General features: G+C 35.8%; 1 protein-coding gene across 4 annotated transcripts in view; it reads left to right on the forward strand.

Moving 5' to 3' along the window:
- The window catches only part of LOC102694899 (cilia- and flagella-associated protein 47-like), a 208,134-nt gene that overhangs the window by 74,225 nt on the left and 113,560 nt on the right, over nucleotides 1–20,349 (forward strand). For all 4 annotated transcript variants that reach the window (XR_011181613.1, XR_011181614.1, XM_069178726.1 and 1 more), the window contains exons 41-45: nucleotides 3,516–3,598; nucleotides 9,646–9,785; nucleotides 10,625–10,730; nucleotides 11,586–11,812; nucleotides 12,797–12,953. Coding sequence is in view for 2 of the 4 variants with exons in the window: in XM_069178726.1 (XP_069034827.1) it covers nucleotides 3,516–3,598; nucleotides 9,646–9,785; nucleotides 10,625–10,730; nucleotides 11,586–11,812; nucleotides 12,797–12,953 (713 nt within the window). In the remaining 2 variants the exon portion in view is untranslated. The remainder of the gene's footprint in view (nucleotides 1–3,515; nucleotides 3,599–9,645; nucleotides 9,786–10,624; nucleotides 10,731–11,585; nucleotides 11,813–12,796; nucleotides 12,954–20,349) is intronic.

Here is a 20,349-nt window from a genome sequence, read left to right on the forward strand (position 1 = left end):
GAATAACACGTAAATGCTTGCCGTTATTTGTCCTACATATATTCATGTGATCACTTCGGTTTACCTGTGAAAAGTGTAAACACATTGCGTTTGATTCACAGTCAAATATTCGATGAGTGAGTGACACACACAGTGCATTACTTCTAAAAATATTATTGCCATGAGCTGAAGCTGATTCACTTCTAAAACCTCTGATATCCTGAAGTTAAAGCTGTGTAAAGCAAAGCAAAGCTCAGTAAAGGGCTGATTAAATTCTGATACAGCATGGGGGAGTCAGTATGGTAAAACATGATGCAAACGATGGTAAAACCCGGGGAAACTTTGCGAACTTACTGCTAAAAATGTTCATGTAGAATCTGACCTGGCTTTGAGTCAATCTGTTTGCAATCAGTACAATAGGTCAGGTGGGACAGCTTGAGACCTGTCTTTGTCCAGTGTTCCCCTGGACTGTCACTCTCTCAGAGGAATAGTTTGAACTGGCAGATCTTAGCAGTTGAGTGTGAAGAGGGAAAAAAGAATGTATTTCATTTCAGAAATAGGTGAAAAGAGATGATTTATTTTCAAAAAGTGATGTTTTCTTATATATTTTTGAGTTTGCCTTATGTTGCACTTATTGTCCAGGTAAGAGAATCCATCTCAATTAAAGGTGGAATAATTTATAAATATAATTCTATTAGAATGCTTAGGCCTGTTTCTTCATGGAAACCAACATACCATAAGTTATATTTATAGAAAGCAAGGAGCAGTGGATAGGAGTCTGGAGGGTCAAATCCCAGATGGGAACTGGAGTACCCATGAGCACGGTTCTTCACTCAAATTGTTCTAGTAAATACCCTGCTAAAATAAACTTGTATTGTCCAGGTAATTTGTTGTAAATGAAATGTGTTCTTATTATTGTATATTATCTTATCTGGTAAACTAAAATTATCAGGAACCTAGACAGAACTTTGACTATAGCTGTAGATACAACCATGCTATTTATTCAAAAAAAGGAAATAGAATGTGTTATGCTTATGGTCAGCATCTATAGCTTTTTTGTAAAAGGAAATTTACTATTATTCAGTCAAAATAAAGCAGCGGCTTAGCTAACAGGATAACTGATAACTTGATAAAAACAACAAAATACCCATCACAAATCTTTCTGGTTACCATTTTTCATCCTTCAGATTTTTGAGCGTACATTTTTATATATGCACATATACACTTTGTTTTCCGACTTAACTCTTTATTTTTAGTGTACATTTTTAATGCAACTTTGAGTTTCTTCAAACTTTCAAAGAACCTGCTCTGTCAACCTGATCTACTGTTACCTGAGTCCCTAATAGCACTGCCTGTCATTGAAAATCCCATCATGGCATTATCTCAGAGATGTCTGTCAGAGATTTTTCCTTTGAAGCAGTGATGCCTGTCACTTGAAAAAGAAAGCTTGTTCAAGGAGCATTTATGGTAAGAGACTAGAAAGTATAAAATACAATTACAGCAGTTCAATTTAGATAAAATTCAAATGCCTACCATTAAGGCTCCAAAATGTTCCTCACCGTGTTTGGATCATTTTGTAGAAACAAAATGTTCTCTCTCCTGATGAGGCTTTTATCTTATGCTACCACGTCTCTGCTCCATTAAAGAGTTTATTTATGTCTTTTGCACGCTTTCAGCGGACTATGGAAAATAAAGAAGAGGAAAATAGATTTTAGCTTGTGGAATATTTTTTCTTTTTTAATTATTGTGTTCTACCCACACCTTGCTTCTGAATAGTACTCCTAGAATAGACATGCAACACTGCAATGTTTATGCATGTTTTGTATGTGTGCTGTATTTGATCTGTGTGTCACATGTTTGGTTGGTTGTTCGCTCCCATCAAAGTCTTGCATAATTTAGGTCACAACATGTGAAACTAAAGCTACTGTACACAAATGTACAATCCCCAGTCATTGTGTATTGTAAGTTGAGGGATGCAAAATAATGTGAAAAATACAGTATTTGCATTGCTAGGATCTGAAGGATACAGTATGAACAGGATTATCATGGGAGTAATTGGGGTTACATATCCAAGGCATTTCTTGTGTCTTTCCTGTGTTCTGTGTGGCAACTCTGCTGAGATTATCCAACAATTTATTATATTGCTAAAGAAATGGTTAGGTGTATGAAAAGTCTCAATCCCTTAATCCCTTAAACAAGCTACTTACTGTGATGTGAAATACTACTGTATGTGGATAAAATAATTTTAATACTCTTATATTATATGTTTCTTGTACTTAGCTGAGATTTCGTTTTAATTATATTTTGCCTGTCTGAAACTGCATCTCTTTATTGTCACTTTTTATATGATCAAGGAAAGAATTAAAAATAACAGGAATGAAAGAAATATAACCTAAAAGGGGGACTTCTTTACTGTGTGAAATCCTTCAGATAGAATAACTCTTGGAGAACCTGAATAATTCAGTAAAGGAACACATCCCAGTACTGAGAGCATTACCTGTGTGAGCTTTTATTGAAGGCCTAATGGGAAATACTTTAAATAGCAGGCACATGTTTAATAAAACAGTGCATCTTTAAAAACGCACTGTGAACACAGCAGCTAAAAGACCTACTGTATGTATCCCCTAAGTGAAAAGTAATGTAGACCATCAATTTTTCATTATGCACTACTCTTTCCAATGAAATCAGGAATTCTGAGCCTTTATCTTTTTTCAAATTTCATCTTAAAAAAATGCTTGCATAAACTAACCCTACACATTTTATGTTCTTTATCTCCGGCTTTTTCTCAGTTTTATTGTATAGGGTTTTGAGACAGGAAAGGTGCCTTATACAATAAGTGATGCTGCAGCTCCCTAGTCTTAAAGTCTTTATAAAATAATATTTTCTCCTTCTTATTGTTAATTTGTTTGTTTAGTTTTTTGTAGTTCTTTGTTGACAAGCTGGTGTGTAGTTTTGATTAATGTTTTCAAATGCATAGAATTTACTGAACTGTAATTCAAAATTTGTGTGAAGGCTTGGCTCTAACTTTTGTTTTTTACCTTATTTTCATAATGCAAACTCAACAAAAGTATAAAAGTGTAGTAAACAGACAAGTACACTGTAGGATTAGACAGAGAAGGACAGGATAAGACAGGATAAGGCGAAAGAGTAAGGGTTTTAAAGGGAAACTGTCATTACAATAGATTACAGTGAATTCAGTATAATTTGCTTATTACATAAACAAAAGGGAAAATACTAATTACAACAACAATTATAATCTAACGTAACAGGAAAGCAGGAATGATAATGGCAGTAAAAAGGCAAGTTGGGATATGGTGGTGTACCACATATTTATTGGGATAAGTTGGGATATGGTGGTATACCACATATTTATTGTGAATATATTATTTCTGTTGTTGTTGTTGTTGTTGTCGTTATTAGGCCTTTGTTAGACTGTTATGTAGTACTGCAGCTTTCCTAGTACAGACTGTATACTATACTTAGTCTGACTGTAGAAATTGTTCCTTACTTAACTTGTTTAACCTTTTTTTTATTAGCAAGCTGAGATCAACATCTGAATCTGGAAAAGGCCTTATCAGTGAGGATGAAATGAATGGCAAAGGCCTATATTTGGATAGTGGTAAGTGTGTGCATGTACAGTATGAAATACTTTCATTTCATGTGAAGGAGCAGTATTAATTGTACATGTAAAAAATGGATACATGTTTATTGACACATAGATACATCCAAACAAAGTGTGGGCGATCTTGCCCATATTGTCAGATTGTCGGTCCTCAAGTCAGGTGGACCAATGCTAAAGTATGCTCTAAGCATCCTTAATCCTTTATTTTGTTAGTCTTGCTTATATTTTTTAAATTGAAATCATTAGATATAACTTAGATGTTTGCCTTTACAATAAAATAGCACAATATTACAGAATATACAAAAGTAACCCAATAACCATGTCTGAATATGTCTTCATCTTAAGTACAACTTTTTTTTGGTGGCATGAAACCAGTTCCTGGCATCTTCCTGGAAATGTTTCCTTATTCTTCAACACATATAGCATTGAGCTCTATATTGACTTGATTTCCTTTTTGCAACTACTACAGTACTTCAGGTCACTAAGCAACATTTCAATGGCATTAAAGTGTAGGGATTAAAATGGCTAATCTGTAAATGCAGTTTTCCTTTTTTGTAAAAGTTCCTTTGGGGGAATATGCAGAATTTTAAGGAATTATTTTCTGCAGCTTAAATTATTCTTCCATATTTTGCAAAAGTCTTGCTTGGTCTTCTCAGTTCTCCAGTATTTGCCAATATAGCCCACAAAGACCTTTTCAATTATCCAAGATATTCTCTTTTTTTAATTGGATGTTTCTCCTTCTTCGTTTAGTTGTACTACTGCCTTTTTAATCTTGTTGTTGTATTATTTACTTTTCAACCTTTTCAAATTTAATCACAATTTACTTTTTTTAGCATTTGCTGATTACATTTATCCTACCATAATGATCGAATGATAATTTTCAGTCATTTTCAGTAATTATCCAGAAATGAATTTCATAGTAATGTGTCTATTCCCCAAATACAATTGCTGAGGTATGAAATTATATTTTCCAAGTCATTTTAATTTAGTATTTATTATATAATGTTTTTTAACCAAATCTGTTAGAAAATCTGTTCACATCTTCAAATAGAGCAATTTGATATTGTAGAAATCACTTTCAACTTTTTTCTGTTTCTTTTAACTTGACAGAAACTACTTGAAATGTTTTTCTGTATGGCCCATCTATAATGAAGTTTATTTTTTGGACAATATGTTACTTCTATTTTCCTTTTGATTTGACAGTAAGATTATTTAACTGAAGATCATATCATTGACCATACAATTGTATCTTGGACATCCTGGGTGAAACTGGACTTGAAAAAAAGGACCTGCTGATATTTATTTTGCAAGATTTTATTTAATTTAAATTTGTTTTTTGTTTTTTTTTTAAAGGAGGGTATATAAAGGAGAAAGAGACGAAAACAGCTTTAGTAAAAAGCAGGCCATTTTGGTCCATTCACAAGGATTTTCTTTTTAGAAGGCTTATTTCAACTCAGTGTTGTTGGCTAATAATGACCTTCTTGTGTTTTAGATAGTGTCATGTGGCTGCCAATAGAGAACAATTGTGAGAACAGTCAATTGGAAAGCAATCCAAGCTTAGCAAAAAGGCTATTGTTCTGATATTGATTATGGTCCAGAAGCTAACCTTTTGTAACATTGAGATTAAATCCCACACCAGCTCAATGTCTTCTTTGAGCTTTCTTGTTCTTCCAATGTTTTGTCCCTACTTCTCTTCTGGGAGTTTGTAAGGTTTCCTTTAAATATAATGATCCTTAAGTCAATGCATTTGTAACAGACACAGTATTGTCCATATTTTGTAACAAACACTTGTAACAAACTTTAGTTTAACAAACTTGAGAAAATAATTTTGCTTAAAGAATAAGAACAATGACAGAAAATAAGAAAAAATATATTCATGAGCTCTTTTGGCAGTAATCCATATACAACAAACAGTACTTACAGATTGTTTTGTTTTGTTGGTAGTGTTTAAATTTACAAGTGCTCATTTACGAAGTCACATGGTGTTATTGAACAGAGGTTCAAGTGGAGGTCGAATTCTAAACTCACACTTCATATTCCCTGTGCATAAAAGCTCCCTGTCTGAACATTTTCTAGCACTCTACATTTAGCAGAAGGACATGTTTTGAATGCAGCATTGCTGGGATGTTATCTTCATCACATTCATCCAGACGTTTCTTCCCACTTTTTCATCCTTAACCCTCCACTGAAAACAAGTGGCTCTCTGCGCTCACCATACCATCTTCTTTCAGTTCTCCAGATGTCAGCAAGTCTTCTAGAAACTCTGAGCAGCTGCAGCAGTTTTTTCCCCTTCCCTCTATCTCTTCCTAATCTCACCTAAGCCATTCTCTTTCTTTTCCCCTTTCTCTCTGTCTCTGGACAAGTGTCCATCTATGACCCCAGCCTATACTGTACGTATTGGTTAATCTCTTCCCCTCTCCCTTATCTTTCTTTTCACTGTCCACCACAGGAGCCTCTGGTCACTAACTCCCATTCTGTCCCATGGGTATCACTCTGCTATGAAACTATTGTATGCTTCTTCATTCACCTTCTATGCTGTCCCTAGTTCCCTACACAATTGACTCCCCTTTTTGGTTGCCGTTTGACTGTTGTAGTGTTGGCCCTCTTCCCTCTCCCAAGGCTTCCAGCTGTATATGTAGTTGACATTCCTTCTCTTTCCAGGGTTCAGCTTGGAATACATTCTTATCCATCTAGCAGACTTCAACAAGCTGTACCTCTCCTCCCTTTTCCACGTCAGGCCACTCTTTTAGTCCATCATAGCATTTTCTGCTGCCCACCACAGAGTTCCAATCCAGGGTTATCCTGTGTAGCACCTGCTAACTGGTAGTTTTGTTCCTGTTTCCGTGCCTAGTTACTCTTTCAGTAGATGCAGTGTCTTCTGCTGCCCACCTCAGAGTTCCAATCTCAAGCTCGTTAGTCCCGCTATTCCTACTAGCTGCTAATGTTGTCACTTGTTTGCTGACTCACATTTTGTCACCTGCAGCAAACATGATTCTCATGCACTGCATATCCAACCTACTCATTCAAACAAGCTGAAGCCTGCTTCATTCAGTATGCACTTTTCCAGCGAAACCGCAGCCGATCCTTATCTCTTTTAGCTCAGTGTTTGAAATCTGCATTGGTGTTTTGGGGATTCTTATGAGGGGATATGACAGCACTGATCTCGGACCAGCACGGTCCTTTCCCCAGCCAGGCTAGTTAAAGCCAAAGTACTAATCACACAGTCTTTTTACATGTGTTGGCTCATTTAATCTTTATTAGAATCTGACAAAACAACTGTAACTGTTACTGAACAGATGTTTATGTGGAAGATTCTAATCTCGCTCTTCTGTTTCCCTGTGCATGAAAGCGCTCAACATCTCTCTCTTGCAGCTCTTTCATAAGGCCCATTACAAGAGAAAAAGCGACAACCATCGCATCATTCCATTTGAGCCACATCCTGGCTAAACACAAAAATCATTCAGGGATCGAGAAGTAATACAAGCGTTTGCTGAGGCTGCTGACTTGCTGTTTGGAGATTTCAAAATCAAAACGTTTTGGCAAGGATCAGATAGCTGTTGCCTGAAATCAGAGTTTCTCAAGTCGTCTAAACATGGTGAATATGCCAAATTAGAGGATGACCAGTGCCTTCTGGATTTAGCATTGCTCACAGACTTGACTGAACTGCTGAATGAGCTGAATGTCGAGCTGCAGGGACAAAATTAAAATGTCATTGACATGATCAGCAGTGTCAAAACACGTTAAAAAAATCCTACTGGTGTTCTCAAGTAAGCTTCTCAGTGCCAATGTTCACATTTAGGTAGGATATTCTTTTTTCTAAAATGGGGAACATTACTTGTTCACTTGCTTTTATTTGCTGTCATTTCAGTGATGGGTATAGTTATTGTACTGATGTGCCCACAGTTTGTTTTTCTTATATTAGAGCTTCAAATTTACACTGGTAGATCGAGCTGGACTGGCAAATGAAAAAGTAGATCTTGGTTGGGCACCCCTGTTCTATTTGTTCTAAAAATGTTATGACTTAAAAAATGATTTAGTTTTGTTGAAAGCCTTTCATGAATCCATCAAGAAGTGTTTTAGTACTATCAAAGTGTTTGTTTCTCATATACAATTTTGTTTGTTTTTGGTTGTACACAACAGATGGCATGAAAGCATGACAGACATAATAAGCAGTTTATGTACTGTAGATTTGTTTTCAGTTGATGTAGAAATGTATTGGAGCTCAGTATTCAGAATGGATTAATGATTAACCTGTGATTCCAAGAAGCATTATTGAAGTGGAAAATGCTAATTTTAATAAAGGAAAAACATTTGAAGGAAGGTAAATTAAAACTTTAAAAAATGTACCGCTCAGTAGACACTTTGTAAATGAACAGTGAATAATGGACCATTTGCTGTTTAAAAACTTTTTTTTTCTTTTAAAATGGCTTTAATGAATCAAATCCTCCAAGCAGATGAAGAATTTGGCACTCTTCCTGTCAATAAACGCTCCATTAGAACTAATCTCACAGAAAGAACACCAAGGGAAAACCTCTGCTGGTTTTTAAGTGGAGGCTTAAGAAAACAACACATCTCTTGCACTTTGTTTCTGAACCTTCAATTTTTTTCAGTGTCTTTCAGTGGCTGAAACCAGGTGTTCAGAAGTGGTTATTCACAATGCAATTGATTAGTCACTTCTAAAATTGCCACAACACACTTAGAGCTTTTCCTTTTTTTCTTTATTGTTCCTCCACTTTTATAACATACTGCTGGGTTATTGACTCATCTAATTGCACAGACTGTGCATATAAATATTTGTGTCAGTGCTGGGACTGATTCTGCCCTCTTATGAATGTTGACAGAATGAGGTATTGTTAAGCAAGGCTTTGATAAAGTTCTAGGAATGTTAATGGTTATCATGGTCATAATGATTATAACCATCTTTAGTTCATATTGTAACGACAGCAGAGCTTGGTATGGAATGGAGCAGGCGTAGGACTCAGGAAAAGAGCTTGAACAACACATTTATTAACTCAAACCGGGGAAGGTACACACTCAGGGACAGGGATTACAGGGCTGCACCTACACTAATAAAGACAAGGAAGGGAAGACACTGTCTCCCAGCCTCCGTCCCACTATGTACAGTCCCGTAGTCCCGCCCCCAGGCGCTATTCTCAGCCCGCCTTGCGTGCGCGTGGCTAAAACGCGCCATGTGGCATGACAATATTCTTTCTGTTGTATGCATAAGGAATTTCTGAAGTCATAGTTGGATCTGTAACGGTCCTTGGGGTTTCTGCCCCTGCTGCTCCTGCCCTGCTAGTTCATCCCTCACTGCCCGGGTCCCCAGCGTCACACAACAGGGAACTTGCCAGCTGAGCTAAAGGAGAGCTCCCCCAGCCCGGGGCGGCTGAGATCCCTGTGATACGCAGGGGCGCATTCGTTACAGATCTCAATTATAACATTTAATTCACTTTCGCATATTCAAGATTTTATTGAATGTTATATTAAAAGTATTTTTACTGGCATCTTGAGAATGTTACTATGTTTAGAGAATTGTATTTGTTAATAACACGAATAAAGCCTTTTGTATATATTAGGCTTAGTCAGTTCTCCATTGAGAAATATAAAGTTTTAGTGCAGCTTTGGTGCTCTATGCATCCATTAAAACTATGAATTTCCTTTTGGGCTTTGTCAATCTGAATCCAATAGTAATGGGGGGATTTGGTTTGTCTGTTTTACGATAGTGAAGAAGACAAGAAAAATGAGAAATGTTTTAGTTTTTACAATCTGTTATTATTGTGATAACTAATTATTTTGTTTAATCTCAAATGCCAATGGTCTTGTTTTTCAGTTGCTTTTTTAGTGCATGTACTTGAGTAGAGTGTAAAAAAGAAAATAGTTATATTTGCCCTAGTTTGCATCCAACAACAAGAGCAGTTAATGTATCTTACCAATTTGTCATACAGTACTTACACAGTGATTTTTTCAGCAGCTGTATTTGACACTTATCCAGTTAACCTAAAACTTTTAATCTAATGTATTCTTTCTTATACATTTTTTAACAGATGAAGGCAACATAAATGAATTTTATTGTCCTGCGAAATCTGTGTTCCTGAAAGCTGGAGGATCTGATCATCTAGAAATTCTTTACCTTCCATTTCACCTTGGAAAACAGTACTGTACCATTATTTTAGCTAATGAGCAGGTAAATGTCTTTTTAAATTTTTAAATACTGTAATATACAAATCTTAAAGCAAATTATTCAACACAGTCAAGCGTGAGCACTTTATGTAGTGGCAGATCCTTGTCTTTAATATATGGCTTTTTTAATCTGTAAGAAATATGCATTGTTTTCACATTAGGTTTAAAATGTTTTATTAAAACTTGTGTAGAAGGTTGCTAAATGAGAGAATCAATTTAGGCTTGGCAAATTATCACATTTTTGTTAATATTAGAATTGCAAATTGCTCGGGTGATGATTTAAAAATCAGGCACTGGGGGTTGCCAGGGTTTTACATCTGCAGCACAGAGCAGCAGTGAATCTGGGTTCTTACACCATGCGGCAGATGTGAAATCCTGGCAGCCTCTATGTCCTGGTTTTTAAATCATCACCTGACCAATCGCCTTCTTCCAGCTGGTCACATGACTGACCGCGGCAGGTCATTCAGCTTTCTGTGGAATCTAGTTCAGACAAGAGTTGCCACCATCACAAGTATGCGTCCTGTGACAATGCACATATTTATTAAGCAGTATCCACATATGAGCACTGTTTATCCAGAGATCCTGATACATAAAAATCATGTTTTATATAAATTCTGAAAACAATATAGTAGCTGCTAAATTGTAAGTCAGTAATGGGTTTTGGGCTACTTACTGTAATTACTACTCCACTTTACAATACGTTCAATATTTAGTTGAGACATTCATGCATAAACTATGCTTGCCCTTTCCATCCTGTTTGAATAATGCAGCACAACTGGCTTCAGGCTGTCACCAGATACAATCTGAAAGCTTGACCCAAAATGATTTCCCTTGTCTGTTCAGGTGGGAGAGTTAGTATATTCTGTGACTGGGACCGGAGACCTGCCTTTGCCTTCCCCACTGGAGGCAGCGCCCAGCCCCCATGTAGTGCGCGTCAGCAGTGCAGTGAGTAAGTACAGCAGGACAACAAGGCATTTGTGTAGCACCTGTGAACAACTGGTGTATCTGGAAGTAAACTTAATATGCCGTCAAACTGACAAAAAATAAAACATAAAAACAACATTTCCATCCTATTTTAGGTAAAACCTTTCATATGACACAGAATTGATATATTCCAACAGTTACAAAAGCACATGATTTAACATAACAGGTTAGTGTTAGAATAATATTGTAAATGCTATTCCTAAATGTTTCATTAAAGGAATAAATGAATAAAGTATGAAGTACGTTACTACTGTAAACGTGATGATTAGTGACCTACTGTAAGAACCTTAATTCTTACCATAGCCTGAACCATACCTACCTAACACTAACCCTAGAGTTTTGGAGTATCAAACGTCTTCTGATTGTTCATAACATCATTCACAACACGTTAGTAGATTATTTATAGGTGGGGGTTAATGCGTGTGCCTGTTCGTATCCTTCACTCTTTTGAGATCATAATAAGTCAGCGTTATCAGAAAAGGATACTTACAGTACGTATAGTAAGTGAAGAAAACAATGTTCCCAAAAATATTCACTTTGTTGTGGTGATATTTTGCAGCTCGTAAGTGACATTAAATTACTCTTTTATGTTTTCCAGTGTATATGCATATTGCATACATCACTAGCAGTTATTTAAACCCATATAACCCCAACATAACAGTTTCTTAAGTGTTGCCATGTACCCTATGCTTTCTTAGGAACTACAGTAGTCCACATTTTTTAACTGCAAAAGAATTCGGAAAACCAAAGCAATAAACAAAACGGGGAAAAAAATATAAAGCTGGCAGAGCTTATAAGATCATTGTTCTTTATGTTGCAGGAAAGGTTTCTGTAAAACCTGTGTTGTGCTTTAAGTGCTCGGCTGATAGCTGCCTGGAAGAAGCACTGAGAGTCCCCCTGGTGAATGTAGCCTGGGAGAGAGCTCTGGCCACGGCAGCACAGCAGCGCATGTCCTCTGTCGAGCTTGAGCGCAGGAAGATCACAGCAACACTGCAGAGCAGTTCTGTTAGAGCTGCAGTGGCAGCTCGCGGCTGTGCCACCTCGCAGGTAGGCCAGATAAGGCTGCATATCTGTGCATCCTACAGTATGTGTGGGATAATCTAGTGCACAAGTTATGGATTCAGAGTAAAGTCACCGTTCTGCAAGTTACTGTTACAGTAAATATAATCTAAAATTTTAAATAAAATAAGGGTAGTTATAGGGGTGGGTGTTGAAGGGTGTGAAAAATGCATGAATAATTTGCCCATTGGTGCATCTGAATTTGCACAGCTGTTATTGGTGAGCCTTTTAAATGCCATTATTTTAAAGTATCAACGTTTCCCAGCAGTTTTTCTTGATGCTGATCTAGTACATGTTAGATGGCTGAAAGAACACTGAGAAACCCATTACATAGGTGGTGTGTCACTAAAGAGGTGCTATTCATTCTGGCTCATACCTGGGTGTGTACCACTTACCACTCCACAAAGTTGCCTGATACTTGTCCAAACTTAGAATAGCAGTTTCCAAAATTAAGAAGTAATGTATGAATTAGATTCACATTAAATCAAAAAACAAATTAAAAGTGTGTTCATTTAGAAATATACATTTATAGTATATTACTAATAGGAAATGAATACACAGAAAGGCAACATACATTTATATTATCTTGAATGGACATACAGTATAGTACTTTATTTTTCAAAAATGCATTAAAAAAAGCTATAGGGACAGAACACCAGCTGTTTTTAAAGAGGCTTTTAAGGAGAGTCTGTCCTGCAGATTCAGTTGGACAAATTACATTTCATTAAAGTATAACTACATATTTAAATCTCTTAAGTGGATACCCACTTGGTTTGGTACCAATAGGAATAAACTTCTTCACAGTATAGTACGTGAACCTTTCTGTTGATTTTGAAAAGACAAGTTTGGACATTTGTTAAAATGACACTTTGTGGGTGTTTTGCTCTAGATGTAATATTGTAATATTGAAACTTTAACTGTAATATGCACAAATATCTGCCTTTCCTGTGGAATTCCTGTGTGTATATACAGGTCCAACCCCTGCAGCCTACTAAGCCAAATAAAACAGTTGAGTACAGTGTTGAAGTTTCTATGCCTGAGCACTTTGACATCCCGGAGAAAATATGGCTTCCCATTTCTGGAGAGAGCAGAGTTAACCTACACCCAAAGACACCACAAACTCTGGCAGGTAAATGTTGTATGAGATTTTTGCTAATGTTTTTTTTCCAGACTTATAAAAGCAAAGGGGAGGTTTTATGCGTCTTTAAATGAACTTCCTAATGTTTCTTATGCAAACAACCTTTATGGATTTCGATCTGTGGTTTTTATTAGTGTTCCCTTCATTAAAGTTGATAAATGCCTTTTGCACAGTGCATTTTCTCTTGCTCGCAAGTATTCAATCTATAACTGATTATCTATAACTATAGCTAGCTAGTACAGTGTGTTAGTACAGATTATACAGAAGAAGCTAATAAAGTACACACATAATAAATGTTGAATTTTTTTTAACAGGACATGACATGTTATCAACTGATTAAGCAGTAGCGGGAATGTGTTCCAAAGGCTCAGATCAGTATCCAGCATTTTAATCCATACAAAGATTTTTCCTATATAAGGTCCTAAAGGAATTGAGAAGGTTATAATTCATTCTCTATTTTGACCTCAAATTAACTGTGGATTTATGCCACCATTTACTTGTAAAGATCTTGTGGTAAATTATTTTTTATGTGTAATATTTTCATGCTTAATATGAATAATACATTTGCAGTTTGCAGGCAAATATAAATGCACAGAGATTTGTGTTATGATGGTTTGTTTAATGACTACTCATCATTTTTTCAATTGCCTTGAAAGACAAGAAAATGTGGTATTCACACACTTTCGGCATAATAATAATACTCTGCATATACCCTTCTGCTGAAGAATTACTGTACGTTTACCTTGTGGAAGGTTTGTTGTTTTTCGACTTCTAGTCTCTGGAAAATGTGAGATGCTCCGTGGTGAAAGCAGTCTAGACTGCTTACTGTAGGTGAGTCTAGACAAGGCTTGGATTTTTTATGATTGGCTTGAATATTGTTGAAGTTCTCCAAATGTCATACAAATTCTAAAATTATTTCTATAAAAAGATAGGTGAAGAATTCAGATTAAAGATAGTCTGCAGAAAGTTGTTCCAATAATTTGATACATTGAAAATTTGCATTGTTTAATTCTGAAACATCTTTATGCTTGGTAAGGAATTTACAAGCAAATACTGATGGATTTCTATTAATTCCATCAACATTCTTTGATTAACGTTATAAATTCAGGAAGCAGTCCTTGAGTTAGACCACTGAATCACATTGATCTCCTCCCATTTAGTCTAATCTGAATATTCAATTTACATAGCACTGCATAGTGAAATACCATTTATCATGACAGTGCCAACATGGAATACACAAAAGCCTTACAAGTGTCACAGGTATTTATTTTCCTGAAATTACTGTACGTCAAACTGCTGCACAGAAATCTCTCCATGTTGGAATTTGTTAGAGAAAAAAAAAACATCTGCTGTTCATATATTTTCCTCCCAAGCTTTAGAGATATACAGGATATCCGTCAGATTTTTCTTCAACCACTGGCCATCACAACCAGAGCAGAACCAGACTTCAGTCAGTCTGTGGTATGAATTAACAAAAGCAGTTAACAAGGAAACGCTGCGTAATCTGATGGAGCAGGAGTACAGTGTAGGGTAATGAAATGTACAAGAAATGATTCATAAATTCATTAAAAGGTATCTCTCTCCAATATTTAATTTACTGTACTGCATTTTTATAGAGTGTATGCAGTATTTGGCATTATTTGTTCTCCCTGTGTTTGCGTAAAGTAGGTTTCTTCTGGGTGCTTAAGTTTCCAAAAAAACATGCTGGTACAGTAGGTTAACTGGCTTCTGGGAACTGGCCCTGGTGCGAGTGTGTCTGTGTCTGCCTGCCCTGTCTTGCACCTGTTGCTTTGCTGGGATTGCTCCTCTGCAGCCCCGTGTGGTGGGTGGTAAATATAAAGCTTTCTGATTACTTTAGTAAAGACCAGCAATAGTATCATGCTAAGAAGTGTCATCCCCATAATTATATTGGGGGTTCATGAACATTTCTTGGTGGTTTAAGAAAATCATAAGAACATAAGAAGAGGAGGTCGTTCAGTCGAAATTGGTCATTTGATATTACATTAGCTACGTATGTCTAAGATGTTGTCTAGTTGATTCTATAAAAGAGCCCACAGTTATGGACTCAACCACATGTCTGGGCAGTATGCTTCTGAAGACACAAACACATGGTTGAAATAAATGTTTCCTAAATAAATGCCTGTCCTAACTAAATTCTCTTTCAATTTCCATTTGTAACTCTGTGTCCTTGTTTCACCACTCAGTGTGAAATACTCCCTAGGTTTGACCCTATCTTTTCCTATGACCCTATCTCCCGTCAATCTTCTTTGATGCAGACAAAAGAAAGTTAGTTCCCTTAACCTGTTAATATACAAAAATCTCCTGAGACCAAGAATCATTTTCGTAGTTCTTCTTTGAACTTCTTCTAAGACTACAATGTATTGTTTGTGATGTGTTGACCAAAACTAGGCATAGTACTTTAAATGAGGTTGTACTACTGCATTGTAAAGCTTTATTCCACACTTTTACTGTATAATCAAGCATTTTGTTTGCATTTTTTATTGCTTCCATTCTTTGCCCTAATGAGGATAAAAGAATAGACAGTACAAAAACACCAAGATCCCTGGGTAATGTAGCTTCCTGCATCTCAGAATCACCCATGTGATATGTATAACATGTTCTTACATATATAAGTGTGGATCACTTTTCACCTATTAATGTTGAATTTAATTTATCATACAGTAGATCTGTCCACTCCACAATTTTATGCACTTTATGCACTTTCCTTTCCACTATTTCTGTGTTTGCTACTCACTCTGTTTTTTTTGTAATGTGTATATTTAACTAGTTTGCTCTGTTTATAACTTATTGAGTATATATACAGTATACAGTATATACTGTACAGTATCAGGGAGAGTAAGGGGCCCAAAAAGATCCATCTGGCATACAGTACCATTGCTTACATCTGCCCAACTGGCAGTTCTGCTTCTTAAAATGATATACTGTTTTTGGCATGTTAACCAATTCTTGATTAATATCCATTCTTTACTTGAGTTTAAATTTTGATAATGACTGTTTTATGAATAACTTTAACAAAAGCTCTCTGTAATGCTATGATGATGTATATCACCATACTGTATCAAATGCTCCAGTATTATCTCATGTTCTTACTGTTTGCATGAAGAGTTCCATAAAGTTAAAATATTCCCTTTCTAGACCCATTATTACTGACAGAACCCTTTATCTCTAGTTGTAATATTAAATATTAGTTTTTTGGTAATGTTATTCTGAAATATTACTGATAACACAAGTACAAGAGATTTGTTTTTCCTGCTGTGTCCCCTGTTTTGTGGATTAGTGATAGTAATTAGTTATTTTGCAATTTTTAAGCCATTCTAAGTGCTTGTTAAAATATCCTAGCTAGAGGTTAATCAATAATATCTTATGTATAATTGGGAAAATACCATCAGAGACTGGCTATTTATTGCTTATTAGCCAATAACCCTGTAGTACCTAATTGTCAGTTACAATAAAATTACCCATTACTATCAGAGCTCATTCAATAGCATGGGACATGCTATTGATATTTTCTGTTGTAAAACCTGTGTGAGACATTCATTATAACATGCTTACTATATCATTATCATCTTCGTCTATTATCAATCTCCATCTTTCAGACTATTCTGCTTTTACAGTTCTTGTAATCCTGGCAATTCTAATGTCTTTTATCAGGTGCTCCTGTAGCTTTGTGTACTGTTTCTCTCTTTGAATCTTGGGGTCTTTTTTTCACAGTAAATTCACTGTAAATTGCTGTATTCCTTCTTTTTCTTAGATCTCCATTGAACCATTCAAGCAATATTTCCACATACTAAGAATTCGTTGTTTAAGGATGTATTTGTTTTAGGGTTTTGACATTACTTATGCAGTATGGTCATTCTCATTCTATTGACTCTGTTAACATTTATCTGTGCTTAATGTGGGCCGGTGCTTGCCAGAGCTGAGCTCCAGCACCTCGTAATTTGAGACAATCCGCATTCTGCTGCACATCTCCATGTGACATGAGAAATTGAATATGTACTGTAGAATGGGTGCAGCTCTCCACTGCCCCTGCTGGGATTTAATCCCAGGCGCGCTGAGCTCCTACAGTTTCTCCCTAGCCAGAGTACAGCTCCCCCATACCAGACCTGCTCCTCTGCTGCAGCACACGTCTGGATTTCAGAGTGCGGTGACGTGTACAGTAACTCAGTCAGCACTGTCACACATCCGCTTTCACAATTTAAGAATAATTGTCAAGATACAAGTAATAGGTTTATTCCATGCTGAAAAAAAGAAGAAAGAGAACACAACGTTTCGGCCGTGGAGCCTTCTTCAGCTGTATATGGCCGAAACGTTGTGTTCTCTTTCTTCTTTTTTTCAGCATGGAATAAACCTATTACTTGTTCCTTTGCAGCCTACGCATGCTGACGCAGCTATCCGCCTGAACTACTAATTGTAAAGATGGTCACTGTTTTAGTTATTCGATTACATTTGAGTGAAATAATCTCTTTTTTGCTCACTTCAACACTTTAAAATTAGACTCGACGTGTAAAAAAAAACAGAACAGGACACCGAATCTTGTGTTTTGCTGCACTGCTGTCAGTGAATTATCAAGATTTGAATGGCATTGATATGTGATGGATTTTGCATTCTAGTGTTGCATACTCAGACATTCACAACACAGTCCTTCATAAATTAGGATAAAATTATTTGAAAATACGATACAGTGCCCTCCTTAAAGTATGGCAAATCCTTCTAGGCTCTGAGTTTTAGAAATGTCTAGTTTGTTTGCCTGGTTTGCTTTTCTAAAATGAAAAAATAAGTATTTAATGGTTTCATGAAGATAATGAAAATATTTAATTTTCTGTTATGATCCCAAATATACTGTATGTTACTCCATCCTTAAAGGTTCTTTTGCTGTTCCAGTACTGAAATGATTTTTATTATTAATTTTAGCCTTCATTGTAATATTAATTTCCATTTCCTACATGGCCTTTCTGATGTCCTTTTTAACTTATGCTTGCAATTCATGTACTGGATCTTTGACTGGATCTTGTAGGCTTTAAAACATTTTGTAAAGCATTTTCATTGGCATTATAATTTTCATAATTGATTCGTTGAACCGTCTGGGATACTTTTCAGCTTTTGATTTCTAATACTGAGAGGACGTTAGATGTAAAAGTTCAGTGTACAGTAGATACCGAACACATTGGATTTTGAGCAGACAGTCCTCATTAAGATAAGAAAATTAAAGAGCTCTTTCATTTAAAGTCACTGAGAGGCTGATTTTGGTTTTTTAAACTATTTTAAGAAGAGGTTTTTGTGTTCAACATATCATCTGGTCATTAATTGGTAATCACCTCTAATTGTTACAGTACAACCCATCGGAAATAGAAGAACAATAAATATGATCCCTTTCAAATTATATACAGTACAATATAGAATTAACGTGATACGCTTACCGTTATTTTTAAAATGATGTAGAGCTGTTTAACGTTTGATCTAAATTGTCTACAAAATTTGGGAAATGTACTTCTTCAGACTTTCTCAGAAGACTTGTAATAGAATGCAGTGGTGAATCCAGTGTTTTCTCTTAATAACTAAATGAAACCTCACTGAATTGGACCTTGGATGTCTACCATTTTTTTAGCTTAATGAGCCGTGCAATGTCTGGCAAAGAGACGAAGGACTTTAATTGACTTTAGAGTGCTTCTTCCATGTGGAAGTAAGCCTTTTCTGCTTGGATGCTTTGCTTTAAAATAGTGAGAGATAACAGAAATAAAACTAAGAAGAGGTGCTTTTTATCAAACTGCAATATAACTTGAAACAGTTTGTGAGAAGCCTAGAAATATTTAATATTAACAGCGACCTGACAGTGAAAACTAAACCTTTGAAAACATATTTGTCAAGTACATAAGCAAACATAACATGGTCGCCAAAATATTATAGAATGGGATGTTGAAGGAAATGTAGGACATGCTGCAAGCTGGGGTTTAAGATTACGAGGCACCATAACATGAATCACCTTTTTATTTTGTCATATTTAAAAATATTTCACTGGCTCAACCTACAGAGAATTGCAAGTATCAAGTTGGAAATGTTACAGGGTGACTGTTATTATATATCACTCCAAAATGTAGTTGTAATTTAACAATCTATTTTTTTTTCTGAATATGAATCATAAAACATAATCTTTAATTCTACAATGTACCAATCAATCATGAGCATAAAAAGTCAATTTTCAATAGTCTAGTTTTGGAAATACAGTGCATTATTCTTCCGATTTCACTAGTCTGTACAAGCATTCTATTGATGCACTTTTTCCAATTGAAATTGATTTCAGATTGCTATTTTTGATTGATTTTTGCTATTTACAGTATTTTGCAGGAGCTGTACTCTCAATTTAAATATTTGCCATTGAAATCACTTTATTTAATACATTTTGACAGATTAGAAAATAATCTATTCTTGTGAGGCAATTAAAAACATGTTAGGACTACTTTTAATAAAAATTGACATGACTCTGGATAATGCTACAGTATTTCTACAGCTTCATTTTACTGTATCTTTTCATGTATTAGTTTTCTTCCTATAATGGGGTAAATGTTGTCACTAGCTGGTCTTATACTGTACCGAGGGGAATAAACTTAAAATTCTCTACAGAAAAACAGAAACAAAAACAAAATTGAATTTTAAATATTTACTACTGTGAACTACACTACTGTGTACATTTTACATTAAAATATATTGTTCTATGAAATGATAACAAGTGCAATTTATCAGGAGTTTAGCTAAAGTCGTTACATGATTTAAAGAGTTGTTCATTTTTGGTTTCATACAGTATCTGACAACTATTTTCTTTACATGTCTTCTAAGTGGCTATCTAAATAAGCTCAAGGGAAAGGCGCCAACTGAGATATGCACATTTGTTTTTGATATGTTACTTGATCATGACTCTTTTCTGACGAGAAAATCTATGATCACAGGAGGAAGTGCCAACATCTTGAATTTCTTTACCGGTTGAAGGACCAGCACAGTAGTTTAAGTCAGACTTGCACACGTCCAGCTAAATAAAAATAACAGGCTGGTGGTACAAGAAAAACCCTAAGCAGGACCTGCGCTAGCTAACCCTGGTGGTGCTTGACCTATTGTTTTTCATAGCTTAGCAAATCCTGGTGCACTGTACCTTATGACTTGGATCTCATAACACAGGCAAGTTTGCAAAGGTCATCTGGCCCGTCTAGTTTGTTTGTTTTATGCTAGCACAAAGGATCTCGTCCAGCCATTTCTTGAAAGAGAAGGCTGTGACAGCATGACTGGATATCTTGTTCCAGAGTCCCACAAACCTTTAGGTGCCTCTCTTTCTCAGTTTTAATTTGCACTACCTTGTAGTTTGCTTTTGCATCTGATT

This window comes from Lepisosteus oculatus, chromosome 15 (assembly GCF_040954835.1).
Source record: "Lepisosteus oculatus isolate fLepOcu1 chromosome 15, fLepOcu1.hap2, whole genome shotgun sequence".
NCBI lineage: Eukaryota > Metazoa > Chordata > Actinopteri > Semionotiformes > Lepisosteidae > Lepisosteus > Lepisosteus oculatus.